This window comes from Anolis sagrei, chromosome 2, assembly GCF_037176765.1.
Source record: "Anolis sagrei isolate rAnoSag1 chromosome 2, rAnoSag1.mat, whole genome shotgun sequence".
NCBI classification, from domain to species: Eukaryota; Metazoa; Chordata; class Lepidosauria; order Squamata; family Dactyloidae; genus Anolis; species Anolis sagrei.
In genome coordinates this window covers 198,943,785-198,966,929 of record NC_090022.1, presented here as the reverse complement: position 1 = coordinate 198,966,929, position 23,145 = coordinate 198,943,785, and the positions used below count along the sequence as shown (strand labels likewise).

The following is a 23,145-nucleotide window of genomic DNA, read 5'->3' as shown; positions in this document are numbered from 1 at the left end:
TGACCTCAGTTGGTAATTTGCCTTTCTTTTCTACTACAGGGACGTTAACAAATCGAGTGGATTTCAGGTAATGCTGATGTTGTCTTTTCCAATCCAGGCAGTCATACATTAAACATGCCACGTTTTCAAATATGTCTGTTCCAAATTCAAGCTACACAAAAAGAGGGGGATATAAACAAAAACATAAGGTTTATAATATGTAGATCACAGGAAAAAAATAACATATTCCATACAACCATGCCCAACATAGAAAAAGAAGATTACCAATATCAGCATTAACTCCTTCACAAACTGTCACAATAGGAAAAGTAAGTGTGCATCTGAGGCCCTATCTACACTGCCATATAATGCTGTTTCAGAAATCAGATTAACTGCATTGAACTGGATTATATGGTATTCCTGCCTCATATAATCCAGTTCAATGCAGTTCAGTCTCCATTATATGAGTTCACACTGACCCTATCATCCAGTTCAAACTGCATTATATGGCAGTGTAGATGGGGCTTGAGTCCAAATTTCAAGTAAAAGATGGAATGTAAATAAACAAATACAATATATAAACAATATAAACCAATGATTGCTTTATTCCTTAACACAGATACTTTGCAGAAAAGAAGAGATAACTAACCATCATATCATTATTACTCCAATCTGCAGGGAAGATAGACTCTTGGACTGTGTGCTGAAGTCTAGCAATATGAAAGAGATTTGATCCTGGTTTCCCACTGTTCAAAATTGGTTCCAAGTATTTCCAGAAAATTTCCACGTCCTTAATCACTTTTTCCTTCTTCTTCTTTTCTGTTTCGACAGCTAGAATTAAACCACCATTACATTTTTATTTACATGGAAAATGTGTAACTTGGAATGCTTTGGCTAAAAGAAAAAAAACAGCATCAACTTCTCTGTTGCAGGCTGCTATCATAAATATGTTCTTAAGTAGATTTCAATTAAATATTTCATTTCTGATAAAGAAACACAAATATAGACTCTCTATATATGAGAGTCTATATTTGTGTTTCTTTATCAGAAATATTTAATTGAAATCTGCATCATATATATATGAGAGTCTTGCCTTGGAATATTTTTTTCAAAACTAACATTCCAAATATTTGAAGGCCTAGTCTGTGGTAGAGGGCAACATTTGTTTTTGCTGCCATCATTCCCCTTACAAAGAAACACCCTGCAGAATGGTTTGGGTGGTAAGAGGGTTACTAAATACTGGTCCACAAGGGAGAAATCCCGACCACTCAACAACCTGCTGTGGAGAATTTGCTTGGCACTTTGTAAATAAAGTAGTTCAGATCTGCTCCAACTTGGATGCTGTTGTTGATAAATTCCAGTGCATATAACTCTGGATTCTGTTTGTACACTGTTGATGGAGAGTTTTTAATTTGTGTAGACTGAGGATGTGAACAGGATCCTTGGAGGGATGGGAGCCACAACATTTGTATATTCATATTCTGTACTATATCATACATATTTTAAAATAATAAATTAACAAAGATGCCTTGGCTACGCCGAAGAATAAGGAAATTTCAGTGCCATCACATAACCGAACAAAGGGGAGAGGAGGCGGAGTAGCCTTATATGTCAAAAACTCTTATGCTACAGAAGAGATTCAAGACAGCAATCTGGGAAACCAGCTTGAAATCATCTGGATAAGAATCAAGGGAACTGGGACTCAAAAAGATGTCGTTGTAGGCGTCTACTACAGACCCCCAAGCCAGGAGGAAGAACTTGATGAAGTCTTCTGCCAACAGTTGACCAAACAGGCACAGAAAAGAGATGTAGTAGTCATGGGCGATTTCAACTATCCCAATATTTGCTGGAAAACAAACTCGGCCAAGAGTACAAGGTCCAACAAATTCCTTGCTTGCCTTGCAGACAATTTCATGGTCCAGAAGGTAGAAGAGGCAACAAGGGGATTGGCTACTCTTGATCTCATCCTAACAAATGCGGAGGACCTGATCGATGCGGTCGAAGTGGTAGGATCCTTAGGGGCAAGTGACCATGTGCTCCTGCAATTTGAGGTACAAAGGAAGGCCGAAACTAAGACAAGTCAAACCCGCATTTTGGACTTTAGGAGAGCTGATTTCCAAAAAATGAAGGAAACACTGAGCAGCATTCCGTGGACACAGATACTAAAAGACAAGGGAGTTACGGATGGATGGGAATTTCTCAAGAGTGAAATACTCAAGACGCAATTGCAAACCGTGCCAACAAAGAGAAAAAATAGGACAAGTGCAAAGAAGCCAGAATGGATGTCCAAAGAACTTCTAACTGTGCTAAGACACAAAAGAGACATGCACAAGAAGTGGAAAAAGGGAGAAATCACCAAAGAAGAATTCAAACAAATAGCCAACACCTGTAGGGAAAAGGTCCGCAAGGCTAAAGCACAAAACGAGCTCAGGCTTGCCAGGGACATTAAAAACAATAAAAAGGGCTTCTATTCTTATGTCAGTAGAAAAAGGAAAAACAAGGAGGCGATAGGACCTCTTCGCGGAGAAGATGGGGCAATGCTGACAGGGGATAGGGAAAAGGCAGAACTACTTAATGCCTTCTTTGCCTCGGTCTTCTCACAAAAAGAGAGTCTTCAACCTCAGCAAGATGGAGTGGATGAGGGATTGGAGGACATCCAACCCCAAATTGGGAAAGAAGTCGTCCAGGAATACCTGGCCGCTCTTAATGAGTTCAAGTCCCCAGGGCCAGATCAACTACACCCCAGAGTATTGAAGGAACTAGCGGAAGTCATTTCGGAGCCATTGGCAACCATCTTTGAGAGTTCTTGGAGAACGGGAGAAGTTCCAGCAGATTGGAGGAGGGCCAATGTGGTCCCAATCTTCAAGAAGGGAAAAAAGGATGACCCAAACAACTACCGTCCGGTCAGCCTCACGTCGATACCGGGCAAGATTCTGGAAAAGATTGTTAAGGAAGCGGTCTGCAAACACTTAGAAACAAATGCAGTCATCGCTAATAGTCAACATGGATTTATCAAAAACAAGTCATGCCAGACTAATCTGATCTCTTTCTTCGATAGAGCTACAAGCTGGGTAGATGCGGGGAATGCCGTAGATGTAGCGTACCTGGATTTCAGTAAGGCCTTCGACAAGGTCCCCCATGACCTTCTGGCAAGGAAACTAGTCCAATGTGGGCTAGGCAAAACTACGGTGAGGTGGATCTGTAATTGGTTAAGTGGACGAACACAGAGAGTGCTCACTAATGCTTCCTCTTCATTTTGGAAAGAAGTGACGAGCGGAGTGCCGCAGGGTTCCGTCCTGGGCCCGGTCCTGTTCAACATCTTTATTAATGACTTAGATGAAGGGCTAGAAGGCATGATCATCAAGTTTGCAGACGACACCAAATTGGGAGGGATAGCCAATAGTCCAGAGGACAGGAGCAGAATTCAAAACGATCTTGACAGATTAGAGAGATGGGCCAAAACTAACAAAATGAAGTTCAACAGTGACAAATGCAAGATACTCCACTTTGGCAGAAAAAATGAAATGCAAAGATACAGAATGGGGGACGCCTGGCTCGAGAGCAGTACGTGTGAAAAAGATCTTGGAGTCCTCGTGGACAACAAGTTAAACATGAGCCAGCAATGTGATGTGGCGGCAAAAAAAGCCAATGGGATTTTGGCCTGCATCAATAGGAGCATAGTGTCTAGATCTAAGGAAGTAATGCTACCCCTCTATTCCGCTTTGGTTAGACCACATCTGGAATATTGTGTCCAATTCTGGGCACCACAATTCAAGAGAGATATTGACAAGCTGGAATGTGTCCAGAGGAGGGCGACTAAAATGATCAAGGGTCTGGAGAACAAGCCCTATGAGGAGCGGCTTAGGGAACTGGGCATGTTTAGCCTGAAGAAGAGAAGGCTGAGAGGAGATATGATAGCCATGTATAAATATGTGAGAGGAAGCCACAGGGAGGAGGGAGCAAGCTTGTTTTCTGCTTCCTTGGAGACTAGGACGCGGAACAATGGCTTCAAACTACAAGAGAGGAGATTCCATCTGAACATTAGGAAGAACTTCCTGACTGTGAGAGCCGTTCAGCAGTGGAACTCTCTGCCCCGGAGTGTGGTGGAGGCTCCTTCTTTGGAAGCTTTTAAGCAGAGGTTGGATGGCCATCTGTCAGAGGTGATTTGAATGCAATATTCCTGCTTCTTGGCAGGGGGTTGGACTGGATGGCCCATGAGGTCTCTTCCAACTCTTTGATTCTATGATTCTATGATTCTATAAGAGAAGATGGTGACAGAGTAAAAATCACTGGGGAAAAGCTGCAGTTCTTTGGGTCCTTCCACACAGCCATATAACCCAGAATATCAAGGTAGATGATCCACAATATCTACTTTGAACTGGATTATCTGAGTCCGCACTACCATATTCAATGTGGATTTTACACAGCTGTGTGAAAGGGGCCTATGTCTCAGGGGCCTTCCAGGCAGTCCCTATATCCCAGGATCTGATCCAAGGTTTTCTGCTTTAAAGTGGATTATATGAGTCTGTACTGTCAGATAATCTGGGATAAACAGAAAAACTGGGATTAGATCCTGGGATATAGAGCCTTTCTGGAAGGACCCTCAGTGCCCTTCCACACAGCCATATAACCTAGAATATAAAGGCAGATAATCCACAATATTTGCTTTGAAATGGGTTATCTGAGTCCAAACTGCTATGTAATCCAGTTCAATGTGGATTTTATACAGCTGTATGAAAGGGGCCTCAATATCTGCTTTGAACTGGTTTATCTGAGTCCACACTGCCATATATTCCAGTTCAGAGCAGATGTGGGATTTTATTCAGCTGTGTGGAAGAGGCCCTAGTCTTCTAGTGATCTACATATTTCCATGTCAGCCATGGTAGGCTACACCATATCAGGTTTTTTGCAAGGAGAGTGCAAAAACCTCACAGATTAACATTTTATTTATTTTGCATAATTCTTTTGTAACTACAGATTCATAATGAAAAATACCACAGGCATGCTTGTTTTGGAACGGGTTACGGCAGGGGTCATCAAACTAAGGCCTAGGGGCCAGATATGGCCCTCCAAGGTCATTTACCCGGCCCTCACTCAGGGTCAACCTAAGCCTGAAATAACCTAAAAACAGACAACAACAAATATCCTATCTCATCAGCCAAAAGCAGGCCCACACTTCCCATTAAAATACTAATAAGTTTATATTTGTTAAAATTGTTCTCCATTTTAATTATTGTATTGTTTTAAAGTGTTTTTTGCACTACATGCAGTGTGCATAGGAATTCATTCATTATTTTTTTCTTCAAATTATAGTCCGGCTCTCCAACAGTCTGAGAGACTGTGATCCGCCCCTCTGTTTAAAACGTTTGAGGACCTCTGGTGTACGGTTTTCCCTACATGCAGTTAAAATGTTGCATAGTTCAAAAGTGATTCTGGTTTTAACAAAATTAATGTTTCTACAAGGTAGGACTTCCCATATAAATTCCCACACAGTTTTTCAAGAGACTGGGAATTTCAAATATGGCTATAATTGGCAAATTCCGATCTTGTTCCTACCTGGCCCTAGCTCTACTTCTATCAAACCCTTTAACAGACAAATCTCTGGATTTAATCTCTGTCCACTGTAGGCCCGCCTCACAAAGCAAAACAAAGCAAAGCAAAACAAAACTCTTAAATGCAGAATAGTGCAAAAGTCTACTTTGCACTACTTCCATTTTTATGCTTCACTGACTGTCCAGGTAAACCAAACTTATATATAACTTCAAAATAAAATCTAGAAATATCAAATTAACTGAAATATACACTTAATTACTTGGGTTTAAAAACTAATACAAAACGAATACAAAATCTATTAGAACATTGTATCACTGCAAGCCTATATAAACAGCAACAATCTTTTTATTCACACCAAATGCATGTTACCAAATGCATGTTACCAGCTCACCTTCTACTCCAAGGACAAGTTCTTCTTGTTGGGCAATTGCTTCCAGATGGGTCTTGAGTGGTCCATAATTGTCAGAAGATATTTTAATGACACTTCCAATATTGACTCCAAGATCAGATAGTATAGGCAAAAGTTGGGGAGAATAAAATCCGCACACTATGAAATAATACTGAGCACCATCATCTGGTTCATCATCTGTGCAAAATAACATCCAAATGCATGCATTAAAATATAATTTGAATCAGCAGTTTCAGTTGATGCATAAATATATTCAAAATGGTCTGCATATCTGTGTAAAATCTGGGTTTTCACAACTATACCCACAGAAAGTTTTCTCCCCCCCCCCCCAAAAAAAAATATTGACAAAAACAATCTAGTTCATTATCAAACTGATTCACTGAAAGAGAAAACTGCCACCTCTGGCTGAGTGAGGATAGTAACTTGGCATCTCTTGGAGCAGGAAAATTTTAGGCCCCTTCCACACTGCCATATAATCCAGATTATCAAATCAGATAATCCACAATATTTGTTTTGAACTGAATTATATGAGTCTACACTGCCATATAATCCAGTTCAAATAAAATAATCTGGATTTTATTTGGCAGTGTGGAAGGGGCCTTAGGTGCCCATATCACCAGGAAGGAGGAAAGTTCCAGCTGGTGAAAGACTCCCTTCAGACAAGGAGAGTGCATCAGACCACTAGAACATCCACCAAGAAAACGAAAATTTTCACAAAAATCTAGTCCCACAAAGTGTTGAAATGGGTTAAGGAGACAGTAACTTAAAAAGATTCAATATTTCTTATTTTGATTTTGATGAATATGTTTTAGAAAAGTTTTAATTTTTGCTAAATAAAGAGACCAGAGATCTTTAGGGATGCAATTAGTTGTTTTACAACTGATAATGCTAAGAACAACTACACAGTTTCTCAGGACTATAGAGAAGACATTGAGGGATGGTGAAGGGAAAGAAGAAAATCGGATGTGTTTTATGGTGTAATGCTATCACCTAGTCTAGTGGATGGGGAAAAGAATGAACAACAGAACAATCTGAGAGATTGACTTTTTTTTTGTTTTTAACTGTGGAAGTGCTGAATATTTACTTTGGATCTACTGAAAATGAAGCAGTATCTTTCTCCAAAAATTCTGTAGAAAACATTGGATAAGATCATAGCTTTGAGGAATGAAAACATGGCAAAACTGAAATACCGAAAAGATTTGGAGAAGTGCAAAGAAGCAAAGGAAACAATAAAGGAATTGACTGGAACTGAAAAACAAAATAATGCTAGGGGAAATTTTGGAAATTATATTTGAAATGACAAATAAAGGGATGGCAAAAGATGCAGGCATTTAGCATGTTCCAAAGGCTCTGCCATGCTTTCAGGCTTTATATGAATGAAAAATATGAATATAGAAACTGAAGTTCAGTTCATCGGCAGACCGATAAGTTTATATGAGTGGGAACAAGTATGGACGAAAAAGATCAGGTATACCTACGCCATAGCTCTAAAGGAAAACTGGTACAAAATGTTCCATCGCTGGTACATGACGCCCCAGAGACTGGGATAGATGTACAAAAAAGCAGGCAACAAGTGCTGGAAATGTGAAGATCAAGTAGGCACCTTCTTCCACCAATGGTGGTCATGCCCCATAGCCCAGAAGTATTGGAAAGGAGTAAATGAAACCTGCGAAAAAAATCCTGAAAATTAGGATTAAAGAGAGAGCGGAGTGTTACCTATTAGGTATATTCAAAGACGAATGGGAATTAGGCGTAAACGAAGATATACTGCTCACTTTTCTAACGACGGCCGCAAGAATAGTCTTTGCCAGGAAGTGGAAATTAAAAGAAATCCCAACGGAACAAGAATGGATGGACAAAATATTAGAGATAAGAGAAATGGATAGGCTAACTTATGCTCTGAAAGACTCTAACGGCCGTCCCTTAAAGAGGATGGCCTGGAGCCTACTAAACGGTTTTTTAGGAGAAGACAAGAAACATAGCGAGATAAGAGAAACCTAAATAAGAAATAACTTAGAGCCTAAAGGGATAGGCCTCAGATCGCACTAAGTTAAGAAGAAATCAAACCGAGAACGCGGTGAAAACGGAATAGGAAGTCACTCTTTTCCTCCCCCCCCTCAACTTCCATGTCCCCTTAGCTCCTTTCCTCCCCCTCTTATCTTACCTCTTTTCCCATCCCCTCCTTCCCCCCCTCCTCAATTCCCCTCTTCCCCTCCCCCCTTCCCCTCCCCCCTCTGTCTTTTAAACTCTAATGTATAGTGAACCCCCCCTTTCCCTCTTTGTATCTACGCTGTACTTTGTATTTTGTATTATTCTGAAAAAGTATTCGAATAAAAAATAATTTAAAAAAAAAACCTGAAGTTCAGTTGATGGATGAGATAGCTTTCCGAAATAGAGAATGAGAGCAGAGGTATCAAACTTATTTTAATTGAAGGCCACATCAGCTTTTTGGTTGCCTTCAAAGAGCCCCTGAATCTATAGGTGGAGAATCCATAGAGAGCCAACTATAATGTTTTCCATAATGGTCAATGCTCAGATTTATAGAAAACAAATCCCATTCTTTTTTACTATCCCCCATGTGGCCTGGGGATATTGGGAATTGCAACCAGACAGCACTTGTGCCTTCGAAATCAGGGAAAGGTTAAAGTGACTAACCTTTTTTTGTCCAGGGACCACTTGACCAGGGACTACTTTGACCAGGGACCAACTCTCCAACACTAGTAACAAAAGGGTTACGAATCAGTTTTTGGACAATTTTAGATTTGGTTTGGTTAATTGGGGTGTTGATTCAGAAAACTGTAAACTGCATTGGATAGATCACATCAGTTGTAGTTTCTGATACAGAACATATGCCATCCAGTAGTCACCATCTGCTCTTTCACAGAAACCCATATTTAATAATCTAGAGCTGATGTAGTAGTAGTAATCTTTCGTAGCTAGTCAGCCTCTTCCTTCCCAACATCCCTGTTGCCTTGGCACTATAAGAGTTGCTCTCATTGCCACATAGTTTCAAGGCAGTGGTGTAGTAATGGTGAAGCTCTGGACCATGTTTTCGTTCTTGCGGAGCACTGGTGGTCCACAGACTACAGGTTGGGAAACACTGCTATAAAGTCAGGCATCATATCTACAAGCTTTGTATTTAAATTCAAATCTCACTATCCTGACTAAAGAGAACAAACTGTAGCCTTCCAGGTAGATCACAAATCCCATTAGCTCTAGTCATGGTGTTTAATGATGAAAAATACAGGAGCTGCAGTCCAGCATCAGGAGGGCCACATGGCGGGCCAGATTCGGCCTGCAGGCATTGAATTTGACACATTGCTCTAGGAAGCTTGAACAAGAGCCACACACAGAGAGGGAGGAGGGGATGGTTTTTTATGCATTAGGAAGCATTTCTTTACTAACAACCCTTACACAGTGGAAGAGACTACCTCAGTCTCATTCTTTAGAAATTTTTAAACAGAGGTTGGATGAGTGTATTTCCTGTGAGTTTTTTAGTAATGTATTCCTGCATAGAAAGGGGTTGAATTAGATAGCCCTTACAAAGCCCTTCAGTTATTAAGATTTCATTAAAATATTTTTGTTTTTAGAATTAGAATTAGCTTAAATGTAGGTTTCCCTTCCATAAGATCAAAATAAACCAATAAATAAAACAATTTAAATACTTTTGAGAAAGTGTGTGTTAATAATTTATGTTTTACACACCAATATACTTATCAAGATCATCATCTTCTCCACGTCGTTTAAGCTTGGTATCTTTTTTAACTGTACTTGCAGATATATTTGGTGATTCAGTTGCCTTCTTGCCTTTCCCTCCTTTTCCAGACTTGGCACTAGGAGGTTTCTCTTTTTTGCTAGGTTTCCCTTTCCCTTTCCCTTTTTCTTCTTTCACCTTGTCTTGGTCTTCAGTTGCCTACCAAAACATACATATCTTATGTAAAAATTGAAAAACTATACTTAAAGGTCTGCTTTTGAACCACAATCATATTCTGTTGCAGGGTTATACCAAAAAAATGACAAAAGAATTTTGATTTTGATGGGAGAAGATGGAAGGAATATCTCTTATGTTTAACCAAAAGAGATTTAGATGAAATACAGTGCTAAAACCAACTGAACTCTTGAAGAAATATGGAGACAGACTGGGCAAAGATCAAATGGGAAAAGAAGAAGAGGTAGGTCAAACACACAAGGAAGAAAGGACGATGGAATAGAATACTCTACTCGAGCTCCCTCACTAAATTGCTATTCTCTGAGTACTAAGGACCAAGGGTGCATATATGTGTCTATCTATCTATTTATCTATCTATGATTAACTGCATCCTTCTTGTATCCACAACAAACGGATCAGCTTTGATGTGGTATCTCTATTTATGTTCAGCAAAGGACAAGAGGGATCCTCTCACCTCTGTAGGAGTCTACCGTATATCTTACAGCTGTGGACAAGTCTACATAGGGACCACCAAACACAGCAATGCCCAAATACGAATCAAGGAACATGAAAGGCACTGCAGACTAATTCATCCAGAGAAGTCAGCCATAGCAGAGCTCCTGATGAACCAACCTGGACATAGCATATTATTTGAGAACACAGAAATACTGGAGTACTCTATCATGTCAGGCTACACAGAGAAGCCATTGAAATCCACAAGCATGTGGACAATTGCAAAAAAAGGAGGATACCATGAAAATGAACAAAATCTGGCTACCAGTATTAAAAAAAACTCTAAAATCAGGACAGTAAATAAAGAGCAACACTCAAAAAGCAGGGGAAATTCCAGACAAGAATCAATCAGGGCCAGCTAACACCTCCCAAAAAAGAATCCCCTCCCCCAGACAGCAAGCAGCCAGCTTCGAATCTGCAAGGCTATTCCATGCTAATCAGGGTGGCCAATTGCAACATTCACATCTGCCTTAAGCAGACAAGAATTCTTTCTCCCAACCTGAACATTCCACAGAGGTATAAACCTCACTTGCCTAGTTTCCAATGGACCTCACAACCTCTGAGGATGCCTGCCATAGATGTGATCGAAACATTAGGATAGAATGCTTCTGAAACATGGCCATACAGCCCAGAAAATTCACAGCAACCCAGAAATGATATCGGTCAGATACTCCCTGACTAAATTTTGCACAAAATGACATCAGAAGCACTTTATTTTTTGGTTCGTGAAATTAAATCCTTCCTCATTCTGGATCCACCTTCCCGATAATTCACACTGCCCAATCTCCCAGTGTTTTAAAATTTTATCCTTAAATTTGGCCCTGCCCAGTGTAATTTTGTGTGTTTAATGTTCGATTTTATATTGCTGTGTTGCATTTTGTATTGGTTTTGCATTTTATTTTATTTTCTAGTTCTGTTATGCTTTTGTGTTATATTGCGTTTACTGTACTGATGGGCGTGGCCTGATGTAAGCCGCCCCGAGTCCCCCTGGGGGAGATGGAACAGGGTATAAATAAAGTTTTATTATTATTATTATTATTTTAGTCAATCTGATACATAAATACATACATCCATGTAGGACGACCTCGAGCAAATCACACTCTCTTGGGAAGACAAAGGCAAACAATCTCATTATATTAATGCCATAAGTTGGAAATGCCTTGAAGAAGTGCAACAACAATAAATATCCACCACAAACACAGCTTCTGAAATATAATGCAACACTGCATGTGTTTCGGAAACAACTGCCACCAAATTTAGTGGGAGAGTTCAAAGTGTGTATAGGATTGCAGTCTAAAATACCTTCTTTTCAGCAGCTCTTCTTTGCAAGTCTTTTTGCTTGATGCAAAGCATCTGATATTTAATTAACTTTCCAATCAGTGTTATAGGAAGCTGCTCCCCAGAATCCATAATGCTTTTTGCTGTTTCTAGTACCTGAAATGAAAAACAGAATGATCAAGATTTTAAGTAATGCCTTAAATAACAGTGTGTAAGCTTTGTATTACAGGAAAAACGAGTCAGCTCCCCAAGTAATATGCCAGATAGCAGTAAGAAGTGCTTTCATTTTGGCTCCCAGTTATGACCCAAATTCCAGTCTTTACTACTTTACTACTGCTCCTTTCCTAGAGATATAGTGTTACACCTCTTATTGCCCTTTATCCCAATTTTTTGTCATCTGGCACTTGCACAATCTATCAGCCCTATCATCACAACCTATTGTACACCCCCCCCCCCGACTCACCCGAGCCCAGAACTGTTGCTGTTTCAGGCTACTGGATGTATATTGTGTTATGCTGTTGTTTTATTTTGCTTGTTGCTGTTTTATGAATTTTAAGGTGTTATATTTTAACTATGTTGATTGGACTTGTCCGCATGTAAGCCGCACTGAGTCCCTTCGGGGAAATGGAGGTGGGATGGGATATAAAAATCAAGTTGTTGTTGTTGTTGTTGTTGTTATTAAACATTTACAGTACTTACATGATACAACAGCAAAACAAAACAAAACACCATAAAGGGAAATTAAGGCAAGTCTATGAATACAAAGCAGAGGGTTAAGTCTCTGTCCAACTGAACATCACCAAGAAGCATCCCCACCTCACCCTATCCTGTCACTTTTGCAACCACCCCCTCAGGACATCAACATGCCCCACTGACATTTCCATATCTCTCCCTGTCAAAGGAAACAAATGCAGTAAGGAAGGAGATCCGAGGATATATTAAACTAAAGTTCACTGAACGACAGCATCCACATCTAGCAAAAGCTGGAATAAACATTGTGAATAATGGTTCCAGAAAATGCTTTCACTCACCTCATAATACAAGGGTGTTTCTTTTTCTTTTTCTTTTGTCTTTTTTACTTTTACATCTGCAGTTTCCATGATCTATAAAAACACAAGGCAACAAATTAATGTAAAGGAAATAATTTCCTGGATTCACAGTTTATATTTATTTTTAATATTCAGTTGTCTTTATTGGGATAAGGATATGACCTGTTAGGATCACAACCTATTGATGATTATAGATTATGACCTGTTAGGATCATAATCAGGTCTACTTGACTGAAAACTACACAGGCACAAAAAGATTAGTTATAACTATAAAGTATTTAATCTAGACTCAGCAGACGAGATTCCAATCCCCCTTTTAAATTCAGGTATCAGACAATAGAAAGTCCATTTTTTCAGGTTTTATACTGTTATATTTTGGGATGACAAGGACAACAGAAGAATGTTCCTGGGGCATAGAAGGATTGGAGATAGTAGTGAGTGAAGTCTCTAGGAGAGCAATGTGGCTCCCAACTGCCCATCCCTGCACTTGCCCTTAAATTATGCTTCTAAGGCCCCTTCCACACAGCTAAATAAAATCCCACAATATCTGCTTTGAACTGGGATATATGGCAGTGTGGACTCAGATAACCCAGTTCGAAGCAGATATTGTGGGTTATTCTGCCTTGATATTCTGGGTTATATAACGGTGTGGTAGGGCCCAAAGACAAAGCTGCCATTCTGCTTCCTTCCAAGCTCCTTTTTGACAGCATATACCTGAAGTACCTATCAGAGGAGCTAGAATTCTTTTGATACCACTCTGAGTGACAAGCAGAGCAGTTACCTTCTTCATTTAAAGCTCCAACACCATACCTCAATTGTAAATACAAAATACCTGTGATAATATTCCTTCCCAGGATACCACACTGAAAAGCCTCCTCTGTGGCACTTTCACAGCAAGAGACAAAGCCTTTATATGAAGTTCATCCTCAGGCTGGCTCCCAAATACAAAGGCAATACTGGGACTCCAATTTTCCTGTTCCAAAACAAACAAAAAGCATTTAAACTAATTTTTAAAGTATAATTATATCTCCATCTCAGTCAATCTATTTTTTCATGTTCATAGGGGTGATATTTGTATTCTCTCCCACCAGGTGGCAATATTTTACCATCAGAGAAATTATTTTCCTGCCATTCATGAAGTTAACAAAATTTAATACCAGTTTTGTTATTCTGGAAAGAGGTAGACAACATAAATATTACCAAGAAAAAATAATTAAAAGAAGTCAGGCTTTAAATCTTTTCCGGCAGAGCTGCTCTGACAGCCTTTAAATATGAATTTTAAGTGTCCTTTGTTTGATTTCTGTTTTGTGTTTTAGTACATATTTTGTAGGGATGTAATGTAATGTCCTTTTAATGTAATGTCTCTTAATTTGCTTTTAGAGTGTATGTTGTAATATTTACTAATGTTTTCGTTTTTGTTAACCTAGTGGATTGTTCCTGTTTTATTTTATTTTGATGCTTAATTCCTTCATTGTAAGTTTTCTGTTGTTACTATCCACAATCCTGTATTAGGGATAGTAACAACAGAAAACTTACAACGAAGGAATTAAGCATCAAAATAAAAATAAAATAGGAACAATCCACTAAGAAATAGAAAACTAAAACATAAGTAAACATTACAATATAAAACATGTTGTTGCTATCCATTATCCTGTATTATAGGAGCCCCTGGTGGCATAATGGGTTAAACTCTTGTGCCGGCAATTTTGAATCCAGGGAGCGGGATGAGTGCCTGTCTGTCAGCTCCAGCTTCTCATGTAGGCTTGCAGACGGCCAATTTTCTCACACCAGAAGCGACTTGGAGTTTTTCAAGTTGCTCCTGACAAGAAAAAAATCCTGTATTTTTTAAAATGTGTTTGTACTCATTTTGAGGCACTGAATGTTTGTCTTTTCAAAGTGTAAACCACCCTGGGTCCCTCTGGGGAGAGAGGGAGGTCAGGTAATAAAGTTATTATTATTATTATTATTATTAGGGATACGTTTTGGTGTGTACGTTTTAGTGTGTGTGTTTGTAGTGTTTTTTGTTGTGTTACCCCGCTCCCTGGATTCAAAACTGCCAGCACAAGAGTTTAATCCATTATGCCACCAGGGCGCCTATAATACAGGATAATGGATAGCTACAACATGTTTTATATAATGTTTACTTACATTTTAGCTTTTTTATTTCTTAGTGGAATATTCCTGTTTTATTTAATTGTTTTGCAAGTTGCCTCAAGTCATGAGAAGAGGCAGGTAAGAAATAAAATTATTATTAGTAGTAGTATACTGTAGATCAGTGGTTCTCAACCTGGGGTCCTCAGATGTTTTTGGCCTTCAACTCCCAGAAATCCAAACAGCTGGTAAAATGGCTGGGATTTCTCTGAGTTGTAGGCCAAAAACATCTGGGGACCCCAGGTTGAGAACCACTGCTGTAGATAGAACAGGCCTGCACAACCTGTGGACCTCCAGGTGTTTGGGCCTCCAACTCCCAGAAGCCTTTACCAACGTGTCCAATGGCCAGGAATTCTGGGAGATGAAGTACAAAATACCTGAAGGACCACTGCTCAAATGAGGTCCCTTCCACATAGATGTATAAAATCTCACATTACCTGTTTTGAACTGGGCTATATGGCAGTGTGGACTCAGATAACCCAGTTCAAAGCAGATATTGTGGATTATCTGTCACGATATTCTGGGTTATATGGCTGTGTGGATGGGTCCTGAAGGTCTTGCTTTGATGGGGAAAGGAAAGAAAGCAGAAAACAGCATCAGAGGAAGCCCTCCTTGCAGTCAAAAAGGAAAAGGGAGGAGGTTTAAAGGTGGACTGAGGCCCCTTTCACACAGCTGAATAAAATCCCACATTATCTACTTTGAACTGGGTTATATTACAGGGAGTGGTCAACCCCTGTTTAAGGAGCTCCATTGGCTGCCATTTATTTTCCGGTCCCAATTCAAGGCGCAGGTTATCACCTATAAAGTCCTAAATGGTTTGGGACTCTCTTAACTTTATGACCGTATCTCCTTCCACAAACCCGCGCCCGAGATCGGGGGAGGCCCTCCTTTCACCTCTTCCTTTATCACAAGCCGTCTCCTTCTTTTTCATTATTATATTATTATTAACTTTATTTGTACCCCGCTAGCATCTCCCGAAGGACTCGATGCGGCTTACACGGGCCGAAGCCACAAAACACAATACAATAGAAAACATAACACAGCAATAAACAAAGCAAATCAAACAATTAAGCAAAATAACCAGAATGACAATACATCAAGACACTATTAAAACTGGTTCGGCCAGCGCAATGGGGTACAGGGTTAAAAGTGCTGAGATGGCAGGAGGAACGTAGGATTAAAAGTGCGGTGTGCAGCAACATTAGTTGTACTAAAGTGCATCTAGGACTTGGGATGGGGATTCCTAATCTGCGAAGGCACATCGGAACAACCAAGTTTTTAGGTTCCTTCTGAAAACTGCCAGAGTAGGGGCCTGACGAAGCTCTTTTTGGGAGGGCATTCCAAAGTCGGGGGGCCACCACAGAGAAGGCCCTGTCCCGCGTCCCCACCAAGCGCGCTTGCGACGTAGGTGGGATCACGAGCAGGGCCTCCCCAGATGACCGGAGCGAGCGTGTGGGTTCGTAGATGGAGATGCGGTCACGCAGGTAGGGTGGTCCCAAACCGTTCAGGGCTTTGTAGGTGAGCACCTGCACCTTGAATTGGGCTCGGAAAATAAATGGCAGCCAGTGGAGCTCCTTGAACAAGAGGGTTGACCTCTCTTGATAATGAGCTCCAGTTAGCATCCTGGCTGCTGCCCGCTGGACCAATTGTAGTTTCCGAGCCGTCTTCAAGGGCAGCCCCACGTAGAGCGCATTGCAGTAATCCATTCTAGAGGTGACCAAGGCGTGGACCACCCCGGCCAGATCCGCCTTCACGAGGTACGGTCGCAGCTGGCGCACAAGTCTCAGTTGCGCAAAGGCCCTCCCGGATACCGCCGACACCTGAGCCTCAAGTGTAAGCGAAGAATCCAGGAGGACACCCAAACTGCGGACCTGTGGCTTCAGGGGGAGTGTAACCCCGTCCAACACAGGTTGCCACCCTATACCCCGATCCGGTTTACGATCGACCAGGAGGACCTCTGTCTTGTCGGGATTGATCTTCAGCTTGTTCTTCCTCATCCAGATCGACACAGCGGCCAGGCACTCGTCCAGCACCAGCATCCCTATCTCATCCTGTGTTTTATCATTTTAACTTGTACATGTGGCCCGTCCCTATCTCATCCTGTGTTTTATCATTTTAACTTGTACATGTGGCCCGTCCTTGGGATTGATTTTACGTTGTATTTAGGTTGTGCTATTTTTTATTGTATTCTTATGTTTTTATTGATTTAATCGTACCGCGTGTGTATTGTTGTTTGGTTTTATTTCACTGTAATGTATTGTTGGGCTTGGCCTCATGTAAGCCGCCCTGAGTCCCCTTTGGGGAGATGATGGTGGGGTATAAATAAAGTTGTTTTTTATTATTATTACTAGCTGTCCCCTGCCACGCGTTGCTGTGACCCACATGGCTTTTTTTGTGTGGGAGGTTGGGCCAATTCTAACGTTGGGGTTCAGAATGCTCTGTGATTGTAGGTGAACTATAAATCCCAGCAACTACAACTCCCAAATGTCAAGATTCTATTTTCCCCAAACTCCACCAGTGTTCACATTTGGGCATATTGGATATTCGTGTAGAGTTTGGTCCAGATCCATCATTGTTTGAGTTCACAGTGCTCTCTGGATGTGTAGGTGAACTACAACTTCAAAACCAAAGGACACTGCCCACCAAACCCTCCAGTATTTTCTGTTGGTCATGGGAGAACGGTGTGCCAAGTTTGCCCCAGTTCTGTCGTTGGTGGTGTTTGATTGTAGGTGAACGATAAATCTCAGCAACTACAACTCCCAAATGACAAAATCAATTTTTTTTGAGTGAAGGACATACATTGGGGTGTTAGGTGTCTTGTGTCCAAATTTGGTGTCAATTCGTCCAGTGGTTTTTGAGTTATGTTAATCCCACAAACGAACATTACATTTTTATTTATATAGATTATTGTTATTATTTCTTAAGATTGGCTCTGCATCTCGTGGTGCCAGAGCGCAGTCTGTTCAGCGCCTTCTAAGTCTCCCAGTCTTCTGTGTGCTCAGGGGGGAGTCTCTCATCTGGTATCACCCACGGATTGAGGTGCTGGGTTTGAGCCTGCCACTTTGGAACTCTCGCTTGCTGAGTGTTCCAGCGAGTGTCTCTGTATATCTAAGAAAACTATTTCTTGATTTAAGTCCTTGACGTGCTGGCTGGTACCCAAACAGGGGATGAGCTGGAGATGTCACTGCCTTGGTCCTTTCACTATTGGCTGCTACTTCCCGGCAGATGCCAGGTGGTACAATACTAAGTAGTATAATTTCTCCAGTGCTGTAGGGCGCAGGCACCCTGTGACAATGCGGCATGTCTCATTAAGAGCCACATCCACTGTTTTAGCGTGGTGAGATGTGTTCCACACTGGGCATGCATACTCAGCAGCAGAGTAGCATAGCGCAAGGGCAGATGTCTTCACTGTATCTGGTTATGATCCCCAGGTTGTGCCATGACATGCAAGTGTGGAGAAGAGCAAACCACAGACCTGCAATGCAACCTGAGCCCTGCTACATGCACAATGGAGGACCTTCTTGCGGCAACACCAGAGGCACTCCAAGTGGCCAGATACTGGTCAAAGGACATTTAATCAACTACCAAGTTTGCAAAATTTGTGGTTTTTTATCTGTTTGTTTGTTTTGTTCTGTTAGAAATGTAATACAATGGTCTGGTTGTGGATGACACGATAAATAAATAAATAAATAACTATTATTATTATTATTATTATTATTATTATTATTATTATATGGCAGTGTGGACCCAGTTCAAAGCATATATTGTGGGATTTCCTTCCTTGATATTCTAGATTACATGGCTATGTGTGGAAGGGCCCTGACCTATGTGAAGCCTGCTTGTACCTGCGCCTAAGCAGAGCTTGCAGTTCATGGTCCTTTCAACAGTGGAAGGCCTGCAATGGCAATGAATCTAGCAGCTGTTCCTTCAGAAAACAGACCCCGACGCACCTCTTCCAAGCGGGCAGCCACCAGCCCGGCTTCCCAGTTTTTGGAGCCAGTCCCTGGGGGAGCAGGGGTCCCCCCACCGCCTCCGCTCTTGGGCCGCTTCGGAGCCATGGCCAAAGGGAAAGAGAGGCGCCCGGCAAACAGGCCCTCGCCAGAACCTCCAGCCGAGGCGTCTCCTTGGCAACCGGGGGTGGCCTGCCCTTCTTCCGCATGCGCAGACGACCCGCCTGCTCCCTGGCTCTCCAGTGATGTGCGTCTCCATAGCAACCGCGGAGCCTGGCTTTGCTAAACCACAGGCCTCGCCTTCTGTTGCTTCCTGAAAAAAAAAACTATTTTAATTCCAGCTCACAATCAGCAAAACCGTTGCAAACGTGGAAACCAGGTATTACTTCTTGAGATTGAGGCCCCTTCCACGCAGCTGAATAAAATCCCACATTCTCTGCTTTGAACTGGGTTATATAGCAGTGTGGACTCAGATAACTCAGTTCAAAGCAGATATTGTGGGATTTTCTGCCTTGATATTCTGAGTTATAGGGCTGTGTGGAAGGGCCCTGAGGTCTTTTCCACACAGCTGTATAAAATCCTCATTGAACTGAATTATATATCAGCTTCCAGACAGGCCCTGATCCCAGGTTTTCATCTTTAAACTGGATTATATGAGTCTGAACTGCCAGATAATCTGGGATACACAGAAAACCTGGGATCAGATTCTGGGACATAGAGCCTGTCTGGAAGCGTCCCCAGATAACTTCAGGTCCCACATTCCTAACAGCCGTTAAATTGGCTGGGATTTCTGGGAACTGAAGTCTGAAACACTGTAATAGCCTAACATTAAGGGACTGGCAGGAAGAAGTAATGTTTCCAAAATTCAAAAAAACTAGGCCTTTGGTAAAGAACCAGGTGAGAAATATAAAATTAGCTAATGTGTTGTCAAAGGCTTTCATGCCCAGGGTTGCTGTGAGTTTCCTGGGCTGTATGTTCCTGAAGCATTCTCTCCTGACATTTCACCCACATCTATGGCAGGCATCCTCAGAGGTTGTGAGGTCTGTTGGAAATTAGGCACAGATCTCTCTCTATATATATATATCTGTGGAATGCCCAGGGTAGGAGAAAGAAGTCTTGTCTGCCTGAGGCAAGTGTGAATGTTACATATTGGCAAGCTTGATTAGCATTGAATAGCCTTGCAGCTTCGATGCCTGGTGAGTATTGCTGGGGGGGGGGGGGTGTCCTTTGTTATAATAATAATAATAATAATAATAATATAATTATATATTTACATTACATGTGTTTGTTGTTCATTCGTTCAGTCGTTTCCGACTCTTCATTACTTCATGGAACAATCTATGCCAGAGCTCCCTGTCGGTCGTCACCATCCCCAGCTCCTTCAAGGTCAATCCAGTCACTTCAAGGATACCATCCATCTTGCCCTTGGTCGGCCCCTCTTCCTTTTCCCTTCAATTTTCTCCAGCATTATTGTCTTCTCTAAGCTTTCCTTTCTTCTCATGATGTGGCCAAAGATCTTTGCCTCTACTATCCTTCCCTCCAATGAGCAGTCAGGCTTTAATTCCTGAAGTATGGACTGGTTGGATCTTCTCGCAGTCCAAGGCACTCTCAGCACTTTCCTCCAACACCACAGTTCAAAAGCATCTATCTTCCTTCTCTTCCTTCCCTATGGTCCAGCTCTCACATCCGTAGGTGACTATGGGGAATACCATTTCTTTAACTATGCGGATCTTCTTTGTCAGTGTGATGTCTCTACTCTTCACTATTTTATCAAGATTTGACATTGCTCTCCTCCCAAGAAGTAAGCGTCTCCTGATTTCCTGGCTGGAGTCTGTGTCTGCAGTAATCTTTGCACCTAGAAATACATTACGTGTAATATTACTAATAATATTACAATATAATGGGATAGTACAATATAGTAATATTTAATACTGATATTGTACATGCTAATCATATAATATATTGTATGTATGTGTATATCTTGTAAGCCGCTCTGAGTCTCCTTCGGGGTGAGAAGGGCAGCATCTTAATGTTGTAAATAAATAAATAAATTTGTTTGGAGATGTTAGCTGGCCCTGATTGATTCATGTCAGGAATTCCCCTGTTTGATGAGTGTTGTTCTTTATTTAATCAATCACGGCCTGCTAATACCTCCCAACAAAGGATTCCCCAGGCAGCAACCAGCCAGACTTTGAAGCTGCAAGGTCATTAAATGCTAATCAAGATGGCCAATTGCAACATTCACACTTGCCTCAAGCAAACAAGAGTTCTTTCTTCCACCAAAGACATTCCACAGATATATAAACCCCACTTGCCTAGTTTCCAACAGACCCGTCAACCTCTGAGGATGCCTGCCATGGATATGGGCAAAACGTCAGGAGAGAATGCTTCTGGAACATGGCCATACAGCCCGGAAAACTCACAGCAACCCATAAAACTGTTTAGCTTTTTTACACTGCTTCTTAGTCTAGTAACAACTTAAATTTAGTATTAAGTGAATGTTGAAATTCAAACATAAGTTAAAGATTTCTTTCAATTAAGTTGAAAGAAATTGATACTGTAATTGATTTTGACTAGGTAGTACCTACCTCTGGTGGTAACTCATACTGTAAGTCTGCATATAGTGCTAACAGGAAGAGGAGGGAAATCGATACCTTGCTGGATCTTGTGTGTGCTCACTGACAGAATCTTTGAATGCTTCCCTAATTATTTCATTTCACCTTTGATTAAGTTGCTATGTGTTCCTGCTTTCGGTCATTATGTGTTTTGAATGGCCTGTAATTAGATCTCCTCCCAGAAGTATGGGGAAATGTCACAGCCAGAGCAGATGATGCTCACACAGAGCTAAACATGTCACCTTATACAAGGAGACAGCCTGAATGTTGGAAAATGTTTACCACCGTTAAGCTGTCATGACCTGTGTTGATCTATATTGGGCATCAGGCAGAGGATAAATCAGTGGGCATAGCTATTTCAAATAGAAAGACTATGCCCAGATGGCATTTGTGGGTTTAAAGCAGCTTCCTTCTTCAGAAATCAAAACTGGTAAAATGAAACTTCAGGTGAACCGATAAGTAGATACTTTGAGTAAGACTTTCAGCATGAAACGGACTTCCTATTCATAGTGAGAATTGTAGAACTGGAGAGGGAAATTTCATAAAGGACATGGGAACAGATTCCAGTTCAGATGGTCTGTAATGAAATTAATCTATGATATTTGAAGCAGGGTGGTTTTACTGAATGGTCATCAATTCTGAAAGACTGTCTATATAGGCTAAGTAACCTGGGCATATCATATAATAGCTCTATTTTCATGACATTTGGCCACTTCTGATTCTTGTCACAGGATAAACCAGTTTAACTCCACAGTAAGTAAAGCTTGGCTGAAAGTCCAGTGCAATCTGTTTGGGTACAGTGACAACAGCAGGAATGGGTTTGATGCAGCCTGGTCCAGTCCATACACATCACCCAAGCCTTCACTGACCCCATCTTGCAGCTTGATTTCTTCTCTAGATAAACAGTGCCTGGTTCTCTGCCCTCAGCCCGAGTTTCACTGGTTTGGTCATCTTTTTCCTGCTGCATGGCAAGAGCATTTCAGAATAGTGTAGAAGGAGACTTGACAATCTATATATAAATAAAAATGTAATGTTCGTTTGTGGGATTAACAGAACTCGAAAACCACTGGACGAATTGACACGAAATTTGCACACAAAACATCTATCAGGCCAACAAGTGACCATCACTCATAAAAACACTGAAAACTCAACAGAAGGGACTTAAAAGCCAAAAAATAAAATAAAAATACATTACATTACAATGTATGCACATAACCACATAAATATACATATACACAAATATATATATACACACACACAAAATACATATATACAGATTGGGCCACAGCAATGCGTGGCAGGGGATGGCTAGTTGGTAATGTAAAAGTGAACTACATTTCAAAAACACAAGCTTTCAGTAGATTCGGATAACTTCATTTAGCAAACAGATTAGAGCATGTCATTGTGGTCAGGACTGAAGCCATTCTCTATTTAAAGCACAGAGTATTTGCCAACAATCAAAACATTCTGTCTTTCCTCCTCATACCAGGTCTCTCACAGGAATGACCTTGGAAGCTTGGGGCTCGTTTTGCTTTACCCACACACCTGCTCATTATCCCAAACTGCCAATGACAAATAATCCCTTTTCCCAATATCACCAGCTGTGCAGCACATGGCATTATCCAATGTTACAAAACATATGCAAAAGCATGACGAGCCAGCATGGCAGGACCTCTGATTGCCAGAAGCTAAAGCTCAGTTCAATCTAAGTTCAGTCACC

The 23,145-nt window shown here is 41.1% G+C and overlaps 1 protein-coding gene across 1 annotated transcript in view; it reads right to left on the bottom strand.

The window, feature by feature from the left end:
* The window catches only part of SPAG17 (sperm associated antigen 17), an 86,185-nt gene extending 63,760 nt beyond the window's left edge, over positions 1-22,425 (bottom strand). The window contains exons 1-9 of the mRNA XM_067464341.1: positions 22,295-22,425; positions 18,811-19,123; positions 13,542-13,682; positions 12,692-12,763; positions 11,685-11,816; positions 9,647-9,854; positions 5,924-6,118; positions 629-810; positions 5-151 (exon numbers count right to left, since the gene is read on the bottom strand). Coding sequence (XP_067320442.1) covers positions 5-151; positions 629-810; positions 5,924-6,118; positions 9,647-9,854; positions 11,685-11,816; positions 12,692-12,763; positions 13,542-13,682; positions 18,811-18,918 — 1,185 coding nt within the window. The 5' untranslated portion in view covers positions 18,919-19,123; positions 22,295-22,425. The remainder of the gene's footprint in view (positions 1-4; positions 152-628; positions 811-5,923; positions 6,119-9,646; positions 9,855-11,684; positions 11,817-12,691; positions 12,764-13,541; positions 13,683-18,810; positions 19,124-22,294) is intronic.
* Positions 22,426-23,145: the final 720 nt, after the last annotated feature.